General features: G+C 36.2%; 1 protein-coding gene across 1 annotated transcript; it reads right to left on the bottom strand.

Moving 5' to 3' along the window:
• Positions 1–13,830: 13,830 nt before the first annotated feature.
• LOC127790629 (MYB-like transcription factor EOBI) lies at positions 13,831–15,181 on the bottom strand. Its single transcript, XM_052320209.1, has 3 exons — positions 14,941–15,181; positions 14,660–14,789; positions 13,831–14,561 (listed from the first exon to the last, which is right to left on the bottom strand). The coding sequence occupies exons 1-3, from the start codon at positions 15,143–15,145 to the stop codon at positions 13,970–13,972; spliced, it is 927 nt and encodes a 308-aa protein (XP_052176169.1). The 5' UTR covers positions 15,146–15,181; the 3' UTR covers positions 13,831–13,969.
• Positions 15,182–18,279: the final 3,098 nt, after the last annotated feature.

The raw sequence follows: 18,279 nt of genomic DNA, 5'->3' as shown, positions 1-18,279 counted from the left end.
ATGGGATGCAGTTACAAAACAAAATTTCAATCTACATGCAGTTGCTCTATGGACAATAAATGACTTCCCTGCCTATGGTGATATTTCTGGTTGGAGCACAAAAGGGTATTTGGTGTGTCCTGTTTGTAACAAGGACACTTCATCACGAAGGTTAAGAAGTAAAATCTGCTACATGGACCATCGACGATTTCTGCCTTATGACCACATTTGGCGTCAAAGTAGGAAATTTGATGGGAAACCTGAAAAAAGAGAAAAGCCTCACCAATTTTCTGGCAGTGAGTTGTTACAACAGTTAGAAGTGTTGCCAGATTGCAAATTCGAAAAGCATCCAAATAACAAGAAAAGAAAGCGTACTTCTGAAGAATTGAATTGGACTAGAAAGCCTATTTTATTTGAGTTAAATATTGGTCAAAACTAAAGTTAAGACATAATCTCGACGTCATGCACATTGAGAAAAATATTTGTGATAATATAGTAGGTACTTTATTGAATATCGAGGGAAAGAGCAAAGACACATTTAAGGCAAGGTTAGATTTGGAAGTTTGAAAATCAGAAAGGAGTTACACTTGCAAAAATGCCCAGATGGGTCTTTTATGATGCCTCCAGCATCTTACACGTTATCAAAGGAGGAGAGGAATGAATTTTGTGAATTTCTACAATCTGTGAAGTTCCCAGACGGGTATGCATCCAATATCTCAAGGTGTGCAAATGTTAGCGATGGAAAATTATTTGGATTAAAAAGCCATGATTATCATGTCCTATTACAATGAGTACTCCCTATTGGAATTTGTAAATACTTACCAAAGGAATTTGTACAACATTGGATGAGTTAGCCCATTTCTTCCAAATGATATGTTGCAAAACTTTGAAACGCAAAGATTTGGAGATTTTAAAAGAAGACATTGTCATAATTCTTTGCAAATTGCAAAAAATCTTTCCTCCAGCTTTTTTTGACATTTCAGTACATTTAGCAGTTCATTTACCATGTGAAGCCATGCTTGGAGGACCTGTTCAATATAGGTGGATGTTTCCCATTGAAAGGTAATCTCATACTTATTATTCTCGTTTCAAACTAATAGCTCACCAACTTCAGTTCCATTGAATGACACCATTAAATATTACTTATTAGGACATTGGGTCGTTATAAGGGGTTTGTGCATAACAGAGCTCATCCAGAAGGATCAATTGCAGAAGCATACATTTCAACTGAATGTTTAACATTTTGCTCAATGTATTTGGCCGGGATTGAAACTAGGTTCAACCGAGAAGAAAGGAATGACGACAAAGGTAAGGAAGATGATATAGATGGCATGTTAGTCTTCTCTCGTAATGTGCGCCCATTTGGAGCTTCAAAATATGATACATTGACACCTAAAGAATTTGAAAAGGTGCAATGGTACATATTAAGTAACTATGATGAAGTGGAACAATATTTTAAGTGAGTTCGTTCATATCTTTTTTTTTTTCTCTCATATTTCCTTTTCCTTTACATGTGTTAAAAAGCATGATATTCTAATTATTTACCCTCTTGGCTATGCAGTCAGCATAAAGATATGCTAAAACAACAAAGAAATACACGTTTAGAAGAAAAGCATCGACAACAATTTCCAAAGTGGTTTAAAGAAAAAGTAAGTGAAAGCATTAACTTAAGTAATATAGTTATTTAATTTATATTTAAAGATTAACTAATTATACCTTTATGTTAATCTGTGCAGATGTCATCTTTACGAAGTCAAGATCAATCTAAATTAACTGAGCAAATTTATGCTCTTGCTTGTGGGCTTGATAATCGAGTGAGACGGTATATTGGGTGCATTGTTAATGGTGTAAGATTCCACACAAAAGAGCATGAAACTAATCTTAGAAGTCAAAATAGTGGTGTGGTTGTAGAAAGGATGCATGAAGATGAAGAGATTGACTTTTATGGTGTTGTAACAGACATCATTGAGTTAAACTACATCAAAGATAACCGAGCCATATTATTTAAGTGTGATTGGTTTGATCTTGATAAGAAGAAGAAAGGAATCCATCATGATGGACGGTTAACAAGCATCAATGTTAGTAAGTATTGGTATAAAGATGACCCTTTTGTAATGGCATTGCAAGCAAAACAAGTTTTCTACTTGGTTGACTTAAAATTAGGAAAAGATTGGAGAGTGCCCCAGAATTTTAGCCACAGACACATATATGATGTTCCGTAGATGTCAAGTAGTGCAATTGAGACAGAAGAACTTACTAATGTTGAGAATGAGATCATTTACCAAGACATTGAAATATCTGAGAATAGTAGACATGTTCAACTAGAGGAAGAGGAAGACAGACCATTAATAAGGAATGACGTAATCCCAGACATTGTAAATGCTGATATCTTAGAGACAAGTATAAGAGCAAGACAGGATGTAGACGATTTTCTTGGTTATGGTGTGGAAGATGAAGAGATGGACGTTTTTTCTCAAGAAAATGAAGAGACTGATTTTACTTCGACTGATAGCAATTTAGATCCAATGGAGTAAAAATGAACTTTTGTGCTTTGCACTCATAATAACAAACTTTTGCTAGATTTGGTAACAATTGTGTTTTTATGATTTATGCTCTTAATGAATATGATTTTTACTATCAATGAATTGTATTTTGTGAAGTTAAAACTATTCTTACCAAATGCTTTTTGTAGGAAATGATAGCTCCAGGATTGATTGTAAAGAAAAGGTTGGTTAATGGACAATCACATTCAGCTAGTTTGAACCAAATGGCATCTACAACTCCAAGTGGGAGAGTGGAACTAGAATCTTCGCAAGAGAATATAGGTAATCCTTTTTTCCATTAAAGTATGGATGACGAAAATATAATTTAAATTAATAATTCAAAACAATGAGGTTTAATGAATTTTTTCTTTGGTTAATGATTGATTACTTGTTTGATAGTTATATATATATGTATAACTATCTCCTTTATTTTCTATTATTATACAAGGCTTGCAAGATAATCAAAAAATAATTTAAAGTAATGAGATTTAAATATCCTTCCTTTGATTGTGATATTGACTTTCATTTTGATGTCATTTTATGACATACAAATTAAACGCAGATTCTAAATCTTCCAAAAGAGTAAGAGGACCCACATGAGGTAAGGAGCTTGAGAAACTACTCAAGGTGAATGGGAAGATGGTAATCAACATACCGCTTGGAAAAGGAAGACCAGTTTGTGAGGTTCAGTCTGCAAAACTATCGTCGGAGCTTGGAGTCATCTCTCGACAATTCGTGCTAATACCAGAAAAGTGGAAAAATTTTACTGAGGACGAGAAAAGGCATGCATTTGAAAGACTTGAAGTAAGTAATTGTTTTATATGGAAAGCTATTTTTGTTTAAATTATGTCACTTATGAAAATTAATTGTTTGCTACATGTCTTAATCATTTTAGACTAGGTTTCAAATTCAAATGGATGACGAATATGTGAAGAGCAGTGTTGAAAAGATTTTACAAAAGTTATCAAGAAACCAGTGGTATAGACTCCACCAATGCTTTAAAAAGTATTCATCAGTGCAAGAGGCTCATCGAAACAAGCCTACCAATTTTAACTTGAGTCAAGAAAATTGGGACAAATTATGTGACATGTGGAGTGATCCCAAATTCCAAGTATGTGATATTACATTTGATTTATTCTTATATATATATATATATATATCAAGACACATGTCACTAACTCTTTTGAATTAAATGTTCCACTTCATTATTTATAAATATTGACTAAAATTATAGGAAAGATGTGCAAAGAATGCAAATAATCGTTAGATGGTACAATGGTCTCATAACCAAGGCTCAAGGGCATTTGTAGCAAGTCGTCACAAGATGGTAATATTTTCATTACACATATTTTGATAAGTTATTGGACGGGTTTCACTACTTACATTGTTTGAATATCAATAGTGCATGGATAATGAAGAGCCTAATAGGATAGAGTTTTTCAAGGCCACGCATTACTCAACACAAAAGGGATGGACAACACCTACAGCAGAAGAAGCTTATGTAAGATTAAATTATTCTCTCTTTATAACTAAAATTTTATATTGATTATATTTTAATTGATGTTTTCTTTCAATATCTAGGACAAAATGGTTGAGTTGCAAAACCAACCCACAGATAGTGAGAACCTAATGTCTGTGGATGACATAGTGGATAGTGTACTAGGCACTAGGTGTGGATATGTTAAGGGACTTGGGTATGGGCCTAAACCCAAATCATTTAAAGCTTCAGAAACAAGGACTTATGAGTTAGAGGAAAAGCTTAAGAAGACTCAAGATGAGCTACAAACATGTCAAACAAAGTTTGAAACAACAACAACTCAATTAGAAGGGAAATTGGATATTGTGATGAGCAATTATAGCCAATTATTACAATTTTTAATGAGTTCAGGGATCCAACTACCTCCTTCGATTCTATCTCCTTTAACGCCAAATCAAGGTAAGAATAAAATAACTACTTTTCTATTTACTTCATTGTTAAATAAACTTTACATGTGTCTAACTTGATCAAATTTCCATCTTACATTACATGTTTGTATCATTCCAACACAATTACAACTATGATCGCAATACAATTACAAATGTGATTGATTTTAGGTTCAAATGAATCGCACGCAGAATCAATTGAAGAGTTGGAGAGAAGAGGTTGAAGTATATTGTGGTGGTACTTGTATCGTCACATTTGAACAAGTTTTGTGAAATCTACTAATTTCATTCAAAACTTTTATTGAGATACTAATTAGATGTTAATTACTTTTATGTTTTTGGATGTGTTATATTGGGATTTATTTTTTGTAATAGAGATTTGATCGTCATATATCAATCCATTTTGTGTGTGTAATATGATTTTAGTATTTTTAATTTCAAATTTTGGATCAATTGATAGTGAGTATAATATTTGTCAAAGAAAACATTTACAGGTTTATACAATTTGCTAAAAAAATAATTTTGTCACTTATTAGATTGTGCAATTTTGGGTGACAATTTGTTTTTGTTATCAAATTAACAAGTTTAATTTATGACAATAAATCTTTGGCCACTTATCTATACATACAATTTAGAGTGACATTTTGTTTTGTTGTCATTAAGTAAAGATAATATATAATTGTATGAATTTAAGACGCTTTTAAATTGTCACCAGTTAGTTATCCTATTTTTTGACAATTTTATCAACGTTACAAAAGTCATGCTTATAGTGACGAAAATGTCTATATGTGACAAAAATTTTCTATTTTTTGTGGCAAAAAAGTTTGTAAAAAAATATATTTGATAGGTGACGATATTTATGCGTCACCAATTAACATACAGACCCAACTTATTAGTGACGAAATCAATATTTGTGACGAAAAGTAGTTTCCTTTCGCAACGCCATTTTGTGTTACCAATTACATGATATTTTGTGACGTTTTAGTTTGCGTCACCAAATCAAACTTTGATCAAACTATTTAGTGACGATTTTATCTAATAGTGACGAAATATGAAAAGATTATAGTGACAATATTAACGTCACTATTGTCACAACTTTTTAGTGACGATAGGAATTGTCACTATAAGAAACCCCATCACAGCTGTTTTGTGACGATTTGAACTCTAAGATGACGAAATTTTATTGGTTTTCGTGGCAAAATTATGCGTCACTAAAGGATATGCCTTCGGTGACAACAAAAATTTCGTCACCTTTCCTTTATGCATTTGTGACGAAATATAAAAATGTCACTAATTACTTTTCCCTACGGACCTAACGTGACGATGACTGTGACGCCAAAAAATCATCACAAATATAGTTTTGTGACGAAATTCTAATCATATGTGACGATTTTGTGTCGCCACTAATGACAGAAAAATTGGGTGAGTCTGCTAGATGTTGCTCAATTTTGCTATAACTTGCATAAGTCTTCCTCTACAGGGCGGAGTTCGTTTGAGTTGGCAATGGGCCAGCAGCCCTTGACACCACATGAAGTGACCCGAACTGATGCAGCCACTAGATGTCTAGCTGCATATCGGTTTGCTAAAGAGAGGCAAGACATGCTTGAAGAAGCACAAGACAGCTTAGACAAAGCTGCTAGACGCATGAAGAAATATGCGGATCAAGGGAGACAACCCTTGGAGTTTGCTGTTGGGGATAAAGTATGGCTGAAACTTACTCCCCAAATTTGGAAGCAAATCACTACTAAGAAGGTGCATCGTGGGCTGATCCCTAGGTATGATGGTCCTTTCGAGGTGGTAAAGTGAATTGGTGCAGTGGCATATAAATTGTTACTACCCGAAAGACTCAAAATACATCCTACTTTTCATGTGAGTTTTCTGAAGCCTTATTACGAGGACAACACTCCTGGTCGGGTGCAGGCCAAGAGGGCCCCTCCAACAATCAGAGTGCAACATAATCGAGAGATTGAGGCAATCCTAGATCATCGCACATTGGGGGGAAGCAAAAAGAATAGGCGTGTACAGTACTTGGTGAGGTGGAAGGGAACTCCAGTGGGGGAAGAAAGTTGGAGAGGGATACAACCTTATGGCAGTTTGAAGACGTAATACAGAGGTACTTGTCTTCACTTCCGACGAGGGCGTCAGAACCTTTTGGTGCGGGTGGTTTGTAATATCTCTGACAAGCTCACCGGAACTTGCCCGACTCTGGTGAAGCATTGTGGCATGAGGGTGGCGTGTCAAGGCGGGTGATGGGCAAATGACAGACTCAAGTGTTGGATGGCATAAGGCTGTCGTGCCATGGTGGCAGCATGTGGGCATGTCGGTGCAGTAGTGTGCGGCAGGATGGGCCTTGTGGCCAAGGCGCCTGCACACAAGGCAACGGTTGGGGCTGGACTTGATGCTGTGGAGCGAATGCCACAGGGCAGCCACGTGGGCCGAAGGGTGCGGGCACACTGGCAAGCTGAGTAGGCCGAGTTGTGCAGGACACGGGGGCAATCCGTGCGCCATGGCAGGTGGCAAGGCCAACAGGCAGGAGCGGTTGCAACAACGTGGGGACGTGGCCCAAGCAGTCCCGCAATGTGCAGAGCATGTCCGCACATGGCACGCCCATGATGGCCATGCGTGGCCATGCGGGGGCCATGCATGCGCAGAGTGGTTGGGCGATTACGACAAGTGTCAGCCAGACAGGCTATGCGGCCCACAGACGGTTGCTGGACGTAGTGCAAGTGGCCCCATGATCTAGTAGGGACGGTTATAAGGCATAACCGCTTGTAATTTCTGTAGCCTATATATATGTGGCTTTGTGGGCGTTTTTGGTAGCTTCTTAGACAGAGCATAACCCAAGCCATTTTCCTTTGTATTCTCGGATTGAATAAAAGGTTAGGATTTTCCCGTACTCTTTGTGTGCGCTTTCCTTTGTTTGGTAAATTAACCGCGAAGGGTTGTTGGTTGATCTGAGTTGGCGCACTTGGAGCCATCACAAGTGCTTGGTCGGAATCCAGGACTAGTATCGAGTAATTTGAACTTATTAATTTTAGATTTTAAGTATCGTAATATAAATTAATTTAATATTTGAGGATGTAATTGCAATGTGCAATGGTTCAAGTGAGATTAAGGATCTCATTTATGGATTTATATGTAATTTTCATAATTTTAATTATATAATAAATTATATAAACCATATATGTATAATATATATATGTTTATATATAGATGTGTGGCCAAAATCTGTGGGTGAAAGCAATGGGAGCACATAGGAAGTATTATGTAATAAATAATATATATACTTCGAGCCCAAGCATACACAAGTATAAATAGGCATTGGGCACAAGGAAGAAAAGACGCAAGGGAGAGAAAAATCAAGAAAAGAGAAGGAAGAGGAGGAGAGAGAAGAAGAGGAAAAGAAAAAATAGAGGGGAAATGGGGAAAGCTTTTGAAAAATTCTGAGAATTAATTTGAGACTAGAAGAGTATGCTTAAAATTATTTAAACACGCATTTTGAGCTCAAAGCAAGCATATAAAAGGCTTTAAAAGCCTAACACAAGAGTCGAGGTTGAGCACGAATTTTGAGGCATTATGAATTATATTCAAGGTGAGTGGTTCTATCGAAAAACTGATTTTGTTGCATGTGAATGGTTTAACCTATGAATGGTTGTTTTCATGTGGGAGGTTCATCCCAAAATATTTTATACATGTGCATTAAATACGATTCATTGAAATGTCATTTTATGTAATGCATCATTTCATGTTGTGGTGATGGCATTAGCATGTGTATGGGACATATGTAGTGTTTCTAGGATGCTTCTGAGTAGGAACGTAATCTCTGACGTGATTGTGGGGAGCTGGGTTCCTACGTTGACCTTGATCCTCCCATGTCAGGAGTGGTAACGATTGTTCTCGAGGTGTCAGAGAAATACGTTGATGTTGTCCCTCTTAAGCTAGAATTGTGTTATGCCAATGCGTCAATGTGATTATGTTGCCCTTAGAGAGATTTCTCTTTTTCCATGGTATGGGTTAAGCGCTATATGGGATTCTCTTGGGCTAGGACATGTCGGGATATGTCAGTTTATTCATGGTCTTGCATACATTCATGAAAATGTTTTTGAACTCTCACTTAGATGATTCAGCATCTAATTTGGACTATATCCCTAGAATATTCAAACGTTCCAGGTAGAAGTAGCGGTGTTAAAGGAAAAGAGCTCATCAAGGTATAGCTGCTATTTCTAGACGATTTATGTCATATCTTTGTTTATCTTAGAGGTATTCGGTTGTTCAGTTGTTATTGCTGAGAAATTAGTCTTCATGTATTTTATTTTGAAGATGTCATGTTGAATATTGGTACGATGTTTTATGATATGAATAGAGCATTTAAGGTTTTATACCATATCAGGTTCCGATCTTGCTTCCACATATGTGATGTTATTACTTGTCTTAGCTTATTTCTTGTGGAGTTTGATAGGTTGAGCAGGTAAAATGGGATTGTTGAGAAATGGAATAAGTGTATGTGGAAAAACAATATTCCTGAAATCCTAGGTTGATGCCGTGCTTGGGAAAAGCGGGGTGTTATACTAACACTTGCATGACCATCACAAACAGATAAGGTGATAGCGAGTCTCCTTGCCTCAAGCCCCTCTCTCCCCAAAAAAACCCATGCAGTTGGCCATTTATCTTGATTGAGAAATAGGGAATGGTGTCACACTCACGAATCCAACCACAAAACTACGATGGGAAATTCATCAATTGGGGGATCGCTAAAAGAAAATCCCACTCCACCGAATTGTAAGCCATTGTCAGGTCAACTTTCATTGCACACCTCGGTAGGCCCCTATGAAGATGGTATTGATGCACTAATTCTTGGGCTAACAAGACATTATCTCCTATGGATCAGCCTGGCACAAAAGCTGCATGGGACTCATCAATCAAGCCTGGAAGCACTACCTTCAGTCTATTAGCTAAGATCTTCGAGATGATTTTGTATACGACATTACAACACGAGATTGGCCTAAGCTGAGCAGGAGACTCCAGAAGGGAAACCTCAGGGACAAAGCTAATCACTGTGGCATTGACCTCTCCCAATAACCGACCCGTACCAAAGAAAATCCTAACAGTCTCCACCACATTCGATCCCACCACATCTTAGGCTCTCCTAAAGAACTTGATCGTTAAACCATCAGGCCCTGGAGCTTTATCATCTCCCATGCTAAACAGAACCTGCCTAATCTCCTCCAGAGTCATAGGAGCTATAAGACCCTCTCATCTATCACTAGCCACCTGTTTGACCACATAAGGGCGATAACTCTCAAGTGAAAGACCGACACCCAAGCACTACTACCCAATAGACTTTTGTAATAGTTCACTAGAGTCCCAACTACCTTCTCATTAGAGTCCACCATGGTGCCATCATCCTTCTACAGACTAAAAATCTTCCCATAATTATGTTGAGCCACCATAGACTAGAAGAAGTACTGAGAGCATTTGTCACCCTTCGCAGACCACTGCACACACACGTGCACCCTAAGGAAATCTGACATTTGGGATAGGGCAGCTAACAAACTCCTATTTAATTCAGACTCTCTCTACTGGAGAACAAAATCACTAGGATTATCGATGAGGTTTTGCGAACTTGATATAACCTGGCCTTAAGATCCATGACTCTCTTAGTAATATGACCATGGGAAATATTAAGGGACTTCATAGCCCCTTTAATAGGCTTAAGCTTACTAACCAGACGATACATCGGATAGCCTCGTACCACTAAACCCTAGGATGCCCTCACCTCGTTAAGAAATAAGGGGTGATCTGTTAAGTGATTAAGGGAGCGAAATAGGCCTCTCCTAGGCTAGATAGACTCGAACAAGTTAACCACCACAGGACTACGATCCGGTACCCCTGCTTGTAGAAAGATAGCCTTGTTATTCGAGAACCTACTAAGCCAACCATCATTCACAAGGACTCTATCAAGCTTCCGAAAAATACAATCCTCTCCTAAGCACTTATTATTCCACATTAAGGTGGGGCCACTATATACTAAGTCTTGAAGTGGAAACTCCAAAAGGAAATTATTAAACCGACGCATACCCAAAGAGACACCAATATTACCACCACGCATCTCTGAAACATAATGACAAACATTAAAGTAACCCATAAGGACCTAAGGATCACTCGAGATAGCCACACCTACTATCCGAAGGGAACACCATAAACTCTCCTGGTCCATCTCCTCATTTTTAGCACAAACACCAGTCAAGAAAAAAAGGGAAGAAAGTCTATCACTAGAAACACTAAAATGAAAAAATTGATCAGACTTCCCTAGACATGCCAGGTGGACAGCCGCTGGATTATAACCAATCCAAATACGCCCATTATGATAACAATCATAATCAAACACCCATTCCCATAAAGGAATAATGAGGCTTGAGATGAGTTAGAAGGCATGCGAGGAACTCTCCAGTGCTGGCCCTCCAATGGCAAAGTTAGAGGATGTTATGATGCACAAGGTAGAATAAGTATGGGTTAAGTGTGTGAATGTTCGGATGTGTGTCTTTGGATAGGTTGGGATCTAAGGAGTTAGGTCTGGGTCATTGGGTGCTAGATCTAGATCTCGAGGGCACGAATCCAGGGGGTATTTATAAGCTTAAGGGATTGGGCCTTATGGCAAGGAAAGACACATGGCATATGCGGGTGGCCTGACTTTTCGGGTGAAAAGTCTGTGGAGAGGCGTTGGAGGGTCTAAAGGCATCTTCAAGGACCAAGTTCCTCGAAGAGTGTCATTTAGAATGAGACTCTCTCAAAGACCCTGAAGACTCTTTGGGTCGTTCAGGATTTAGGGGTTTACTCAAAAACTTTTTGGGTCTTTGGGGTAGCTGAGCGTGGATGACTCCTCCGAAGACTCTTTGGGTTTTTGGATGAGTTTTGCCCCAAAAACTCCTTAAGCTTTTCCAGGTCTTTAGATTTCTTTGATGATGCTTAAGGCATGATTGCTTAAAGTCTTCTTGGTCATCCCACAACATAATGGTTGTAAAGGTTTGTACCTAAACCTATTTTAAAATCTACTCAAGTAAGTTAGTTGGACAAAATCTTTGGTGAGAAGCTAAGATAGTGGAATAGGTGTTAAGTTGTGACTCAATAATTTTTTGGTTCCTAATATAAATAAGTTGGGTTTGGGCCATTGGTGTCTGTAGCCCAACAAGCCCAAGCCGAAGCCCATGCATTTTATCCTTTTGTGTTAATTCCATTCGTGTCCCTTTACCAATGTATATAAAGTTGGAAATTAGGGAAATTGACAGATCGAGCTTTTAGAAATTTGATGTGCTTTTGTCTGAAACCCTAGGTACATTTCTCTTCTTTGTGCGTATCATTGGAAAGGGAAGGGAAAGTAAGGATCAAGAGATGGGATGTTCTGGGATCATAGAGCGTGTATTCTATTGAAGCTTTGTATAAATCTTGTAAATCGTTGTACCAGTGGTTGTGATATAGTGGATTGATGAGGGGTTCTAACCCCTGCCGTGAGTATGATTCGATTTGAATCCGAACACATAAATCCTTGTGTTCTTTTTCTTGTGATTGCTTGATCTTCTCACTGGTTGCATCGATTATTTCTAGATTTTGTTCTTGTTCTTCTTTTATTGTTTGTAGATAGTTTCATTTGGTTTTGTTCTTGTATATTGGTTTCTGTTAGTTTGGTTGTTTTTGTGAGATCTAATGTTCGAGGCAAATGCATCGAACATCAATAGTAGGTATAGTCGAATTACTATATATCATGTGTGTTGCATTATTTCAGTTTATTTTTACTTTTAAGATTTAAGTCATTTATTTTTCAAAAAAGAGTAAAAAAAGCTTAATTCAACCCTTTTTAAGCTAACAAAATTTTACAACAACAATCTTGGAGAAACCCCTATTTTCAACTTTAATTATATTAAGTTATAAGTTATGAGAATTTATGCAATTTTATTATATAAAACAACTAAAACAAAAGTATCTTAGACTTTTAAATTAAGTTATAATTTTATATTACCTCAAAAGTATCTTTGAATTCATTTTTTTAATTTATACTTCTTTCTTACAGAGAAAGCAATTAATAAAGAAGTGCCCTTTGCAAAAATTAAAAAAAAATAAATAAATCAATTAAAGAGGCATTCAAATCGAAGAGAATAATTAAGCAGAAGTAGTAGTAGTGGCCTTCATACGTTTGAAACGTGAAAGGTGAAGTGAAAGAAAGATACCACAATAAAGGTGGCTGCAAGTTCATGGTTTCCAAAATGGATGTTATTATTATCATGTGATTGATTGGATTGGGAAGTGATTTCATGAAAGCCGTCAAAATTTTTCAAAAACTGCGGATCCATTTGCTGCTTAATTCGGTGGAATTCAGCGGAATCGCATCATCATCATATTATACACACACACACACACACATATATATATAGAGAGAGAGAGACAGAGAGACAGAGAGAGAGAGTTGAGTCTCTCCACGCCTCCCTTGACAGTGACAATGGCCGCCCATTTCTATTGTTGTTAGGAACTTTGATAGAAGGGAAGGGAAAAAATAAATATACGACAAAAGTGCCATCCACTAAACAAACAATAAAGTCTCATCTAATTTAAAAAAATTAACATATGACTCTAATTATGATAAATTATGGTCAAATAATATATAATAAGGTGCGATGGGTACTCCCTAAAAATGAAGAATTTCATTCCGACATTGCCCATTGATTCCTCCATTAACTCAGCAAATATTAATTAATTTTATTTTATTCTTATTTTCTTGGTAATGAGATATATAATCTTATCTTCTCTCTCTTTCTCTTCTATTAGTTTTCTTTTGTAAATGTGAGTTATCAAAAACTTCCCAGAGTGGTTCATGTGTGGTAGGATGTTTAATTAATTCGATTAATAATTAATCTCTGAACATCCCTAATTATTACTTGATTAGCAGTCAACTTGTAATCAAAGTTGGTCATGATGAATGGTAATGGGCACCTATCTCTTTCGATCTCCTTTCACATTGCTGCATTAGCCAACCACCATCAATATACATAATCCATGCCATGCATGCACCTGAAGCTTCAACATCTTTCACATCGATCCATTGTTGCTCTTCTTTTTGTTCCATTTCTAGGTTAACTTAATGAACTATGTTGATGTCAGTTTTTGCTTGTCGACATCATATCTTAATGCCCTTCACGAACGAAACTTTTTATTTTGTAACGGTCAAAAAGGGATGATTCTGATATATGCTTCTTCAATTATTTTTATTTTATAAAGTGAAAAGAAAGAAAAAAAAGGCTTATTGCCATCCATACCCAGGTGAATTTTTCAAAGGGTATATCTTGAATCTTAGCTTACAATTTGAGGTCTACATCTATTCAAAAGATGGGTTTGGTGGAGCTGCTAAGTTTCACAAAAGCTATCAATGCAAATTAACTTATTTTGTAACTTTCAAATACAATGACATGTAAAATAACAAAATCTTAAAACTTAATAGTCCCAGAATATTTTAGAGTATCCCGTGAATAATGACCCTATGTTCCCTTGGCTTGCAGCTGCCTCATCAACTGCCAAGATTCATCCATGTTCCACAAGCCATCAGAAAACTCATCGCCAAAAACAAAATTTGAATCTTCAAAGTCCCCTAATGCTGCCATGGCTGGTATGCTGCCGAAGCTTTCAGTAGTGGTGTCATAACCTGCAGCAGTGTCGTCCACATCGTAGTGAAATGTGTCACCCATGGCCCGGAATGGACTTGTCGGGTACTGATGATCTGAAAGGGGAAGGGTATGTGGAATATTGTTCATGGATTGTGAAGACGATGAAGATGTACTTGAGCTTGATTTATTGTCACTTGGATCATGAGGATTATGTACTTCACTAGCACAAACTTGATGAATAGAAGAAGACAAGTTTTGGGATGGCATGGCTGGAGGAGGAGATGATCCTTGACCTTCAATCTTTTGAAGCAATCTTGGCATCCAAAAACACCTAACTATTTGCTGGAATGCCTTGCTATTCGAATCGATCTTCAAATGGCGCGCTTGTCTTTGCACCCGAGTCCTCCAGTAGTTCTTGATCTCATTGTCTGTTCTTCCCGGTAAATGCTGCGCAATCTTGGACCATCTTCAATCAACCAAATGGACAGAAATTTAGAAAATTAAGGATGACAAAACCCTAAATCCTAAACCAAAAACTTCACTGATAAAAGATTTAACTGTTACCTATTGCCCCACTTGGACTGGAGTTGAAGAATCAAGAGCTGCTCTTCTGTGGTAAGGTTGCCTCGCTTAACATCCGGTTTTAGATAATTCAGCCATCGCAGCCTGCAACTCTTTCCGGTTCTCCTCAAACCTTAAAACCCACAAATTAATTAGTCCACGCGAAAACATCATTATTATCGATTACACCTTATCTTAACCAAGTTCTTAAAAGGTTGGGTTGACTTGTAGTTAAATTCAAGTCAGTCCTGGCTAGCTAATTAAAGAGATTAAAATTAGATTACCAGAATGCTTTGCAAGCTGATTCCAGCGGCCTTCGCCATGGCAAGCAATGTAATGAATGAGAAGAGTGTCTTCTTCAAGAGTCCATGGCCCTTTTCTGAGCCCAACAACATTGTTATTTTCATCGACGATGATTGATGATGAGCTGTTGTTACCTTTGCTCGACCTAGGATTACGAGGAACGTCTACTTCCATTGGAAAAGACATGAAAGGAATCTATATCTGGTTCCAAGTAGGCCTTGAACAAGCTTCCAAACCAAAGCAGTGAAGCGACGGGACTTTTCCCAGCAAGACATATATATAGGCCAGCCCCGTGGGGTCCAAAGCTGTAGCATCCAGAATGCTAGATACATTGCTTCGCTACTATATACGCCCTCAGTTTCAAACCTTTTTCAAAGCTAGATTATTTTCCTGTTGAATTTTTCATATAATAAGGTTTCACCAAAGTATTGTAATATATTTATAATTAATTATGAGTCACATTGATATTTTTTTTTCTTCTAGTTTAAGGAATATTTGGGTAGATTACATATATAAGTGGGTTCATACACTCAAGAACTTAAAATTTGACCTATCTATACACCCAATTTATCGACGTTAAAATTTTAAACGTTACATAAACTCAATTTTTTAAAGTCATTTTTTTATCCTATTGAAAGGAATAGTACTCCATTGAATGACTAGTGATCATGTTAGAATAACAAGTCTCACTTTACATTATTGATATTATATACATTATGAAAAATATTTTTTCTTTAATATATCTTTACATGTACATGAGACTCCATATTGTTAAATTTCTTTTTTTTTTTTTACATAATTTTATATTTTCTCATACAAACAAATTATATAGCCATCTAAAAATCTTGTCAAAACATTCGATTGGGTAACTTCGATCTTGTTTTTTTCTTTGTGTTGTGTGTGGTAAGTGGAATCTTTTGTTTTCACAAAAAGAAGTTGTGACCATGTTCCTATATTTGGAGCCGTGAAAGCTTTATCACATTCATTTCCCATGTTTCCTTATCCCTTAAGGGAATCAAAAGTAGAAGTCATTATAATTTGTCAAACAAACCGAAGTGATAGTACATGGGCTGATAATGTGCTCTCTTTATCATCAAGAGTCAATATTTATGCATGAGGCAACAACTCAAGGAGGCTGGCTAGGGCCTACAAGTTAGTTAAGGTGGCCAAGCCCCAAGCTCTTTTTTTTTTCTAACACCAAATTAATTTCTATACTCTTGTTTAAGTATTAATAGTACAGACCATTAATATCGAGTGTCACACAAAGTGTGTCGAAATAGCATTTTGTTTTTTCATCAACGGTGCTATTTGTACACGAAAAATTAGTTAAAAAACTAACTTTAATGGATAATTTTATGAACAAGTATTTACCACTTTTTCAAACTATAATTAGTAAAATAAAGTGAGATTGATGGTTTGATTCTCATCAATATATATATATATATATATAGAAGCAATTAAAGTTGATACTTTGATTAATTAGTTTACAAGGTGAAGGTGAAAATAGAGTACAAGTGCAAAGAATTCCCCTGGGAACCCACTTCCAAACAAGGGATGCAAATTAAGACTCGAAGCCGAAGCCGAAGCTGAAAATGAGACCCCATTAGTTGGTATCAGCAGGAATTGAGTCATTTGTTTTGGTTTTTCCATTACTTTCTGCTTCCTTGTATGTAAAATGTGCTGGACCCATACCAAAATGTCCTTACAAAGTAGGCCTACGTACAGATTCTTGGTATAAGAACACTAATTACATGTGAACTTCAAACTCATAATATATATATATATATAGAAACTTTTCAGGGTTATTTATAAATAAAAAATTTTTTAGGTAGTGTTTGTTAACCAAAATATGTGGTGAAAAATATCAGATATAATAAGTATTTCGAATGTTTGTTCTTTCCAATGTATTTGTTAAATTTATCTAATGATTTTTATCTTAATTTTTCAAGATATGCTTATCTCTCCCCCTGTAGATAAGTATATTTTAATTTTTATATATAAGATTACTTGTGTTCTTTAGTGCATTTCAAAAAAAATTTAAGAAACAGTTTAATAAAAATCTTAAAATACTTCCCAGTCTTATCTTGAGCATTCTATATCTCGATTCAGAAAATATTTCAGACTTATCTTGATACACTTTTAAGTTACTCATTTTAGCAAACGCTACTCTAATAAATAAAATTATGCGATTTGAGACATTTAAGGGATATTAAGATCAATTAAATGATCATTATTCCTTAGAAAAAGCACATATCATATTCTTTTGATATCTTTTAAATTAAGATAAATTATATCATCTTTTCTACGTTTAATTAGATGATAGATATTTCCCATTATTATTATTATTGAGGAGATTATATTTATATTCTAGAAGCAAATTAAAGAGAAGAGTAGAAAATAAGTTGAAAAAAAGTCTTGTCTCTCCTAACCCCATTAGTGCTCGAGACAAAGGAACAGCGGCAAATAGCAAAAGTCCACAAAGATTCGGAAACAAAAAAAAGTCCACAAAGCGCGTTTATGTATAATAATTGAAACAGCAGCGGCTGTGCAGTGAAGTTTGACCATCCATCTCTCAGTCTGCCCATTTATCCCACGTGTGAGGGACTCTACAATGTTACCGTATACTTGAGTTGTTTATCAAAGTTGGTTGCGTAGTCGTATGTATAATAATTGCCATCCAGCCCATTTAGTGGCCATATCAGACAACCTGCCAAATAAATGTAGGGAAAATGGGTTCCTAGTGTAGTGATGATTTTGTGTTATTTATTTGACTTCTGTATTTTTTAAATTTGTAAATCATAATTAATGTATTTTGGATCTTGATCCACTTGCAAAAGATTAAGCTCAAGAAATAAAAAAAACTTAAAAGAAAGCACGAGAGAAGTTCAAAAAAATAAATAGAAAAATCATTAAAGTCCGAGAGAGACCCTCTCGGTAACGTCTTTTGGAGACCCTCTGGTAATCTTCCAGGCCCAAAGATGGACTCTCTGGGAGACTAACAATCTCTTGGAGGCACTTTCAAATGAAGTCTTGGTTGAGGTATGTTAACTAACAACAATTTCAACCTCCAAACAAATAGCTGTTAATTATCACCTTTATAAATAGGGGTGATCCCTTCAATTTAGGTATATAAAAATTTTTATACAAATTATTTGAATATTTCTCTATTTTTTTAACTAAGACTAACATAAATATCGAAGGGATTGTATTGGATATATTTTGCACCCTTAACTATTTTTTGTCTTATAATCTCCTGAAGCCCTGCGATCCCCAGAGACTTAATTAGAGATGTTTCCTCTACAAAATAAATCAATGCAATA

Source organism: Diospyros lotus, chromosome 14 (assembly GCF_014633365.1).
Source record: "Diospyros lotus cultivar Yz01 chromosome 14, ASM1463336v1, whole genome shotgun sequence".
NCBI lineage: Eukaryota > Viridiplantae > Streptophyta > Magnoliopsida > Ericales > Ebenaceae > Diospyros > Diospyros lotus.
Note: the sequence above shows the minus strand (reverse complement) of the source record. Positions and strands in the feature narration are given on the sequence as shown.

Coding starts and splice junctions, on each gene's coding strand:
- LOC127790629 (XM_052320209.1), bottom strand. CDS start 15,145: ATGTCTTTTCCAATGGAAGTAGACGTTCCTCGTAATCCTAGGTCGAGC. Junction 14,790..14,940: donor TCAGCTTGCAAAGCATTCTG/GTAATCTAATTT, acceptor GTGGGTTTTAAG/GTTTGAGGAGAACCGGAAAG. Junction 14,562..14,659: donor CAGTCCAAGTGGGGCAATAG/GTAACAGTTAAA, acceptor GGTTGATTGAAG/ATGGTCCAAGATTGCGCAGC.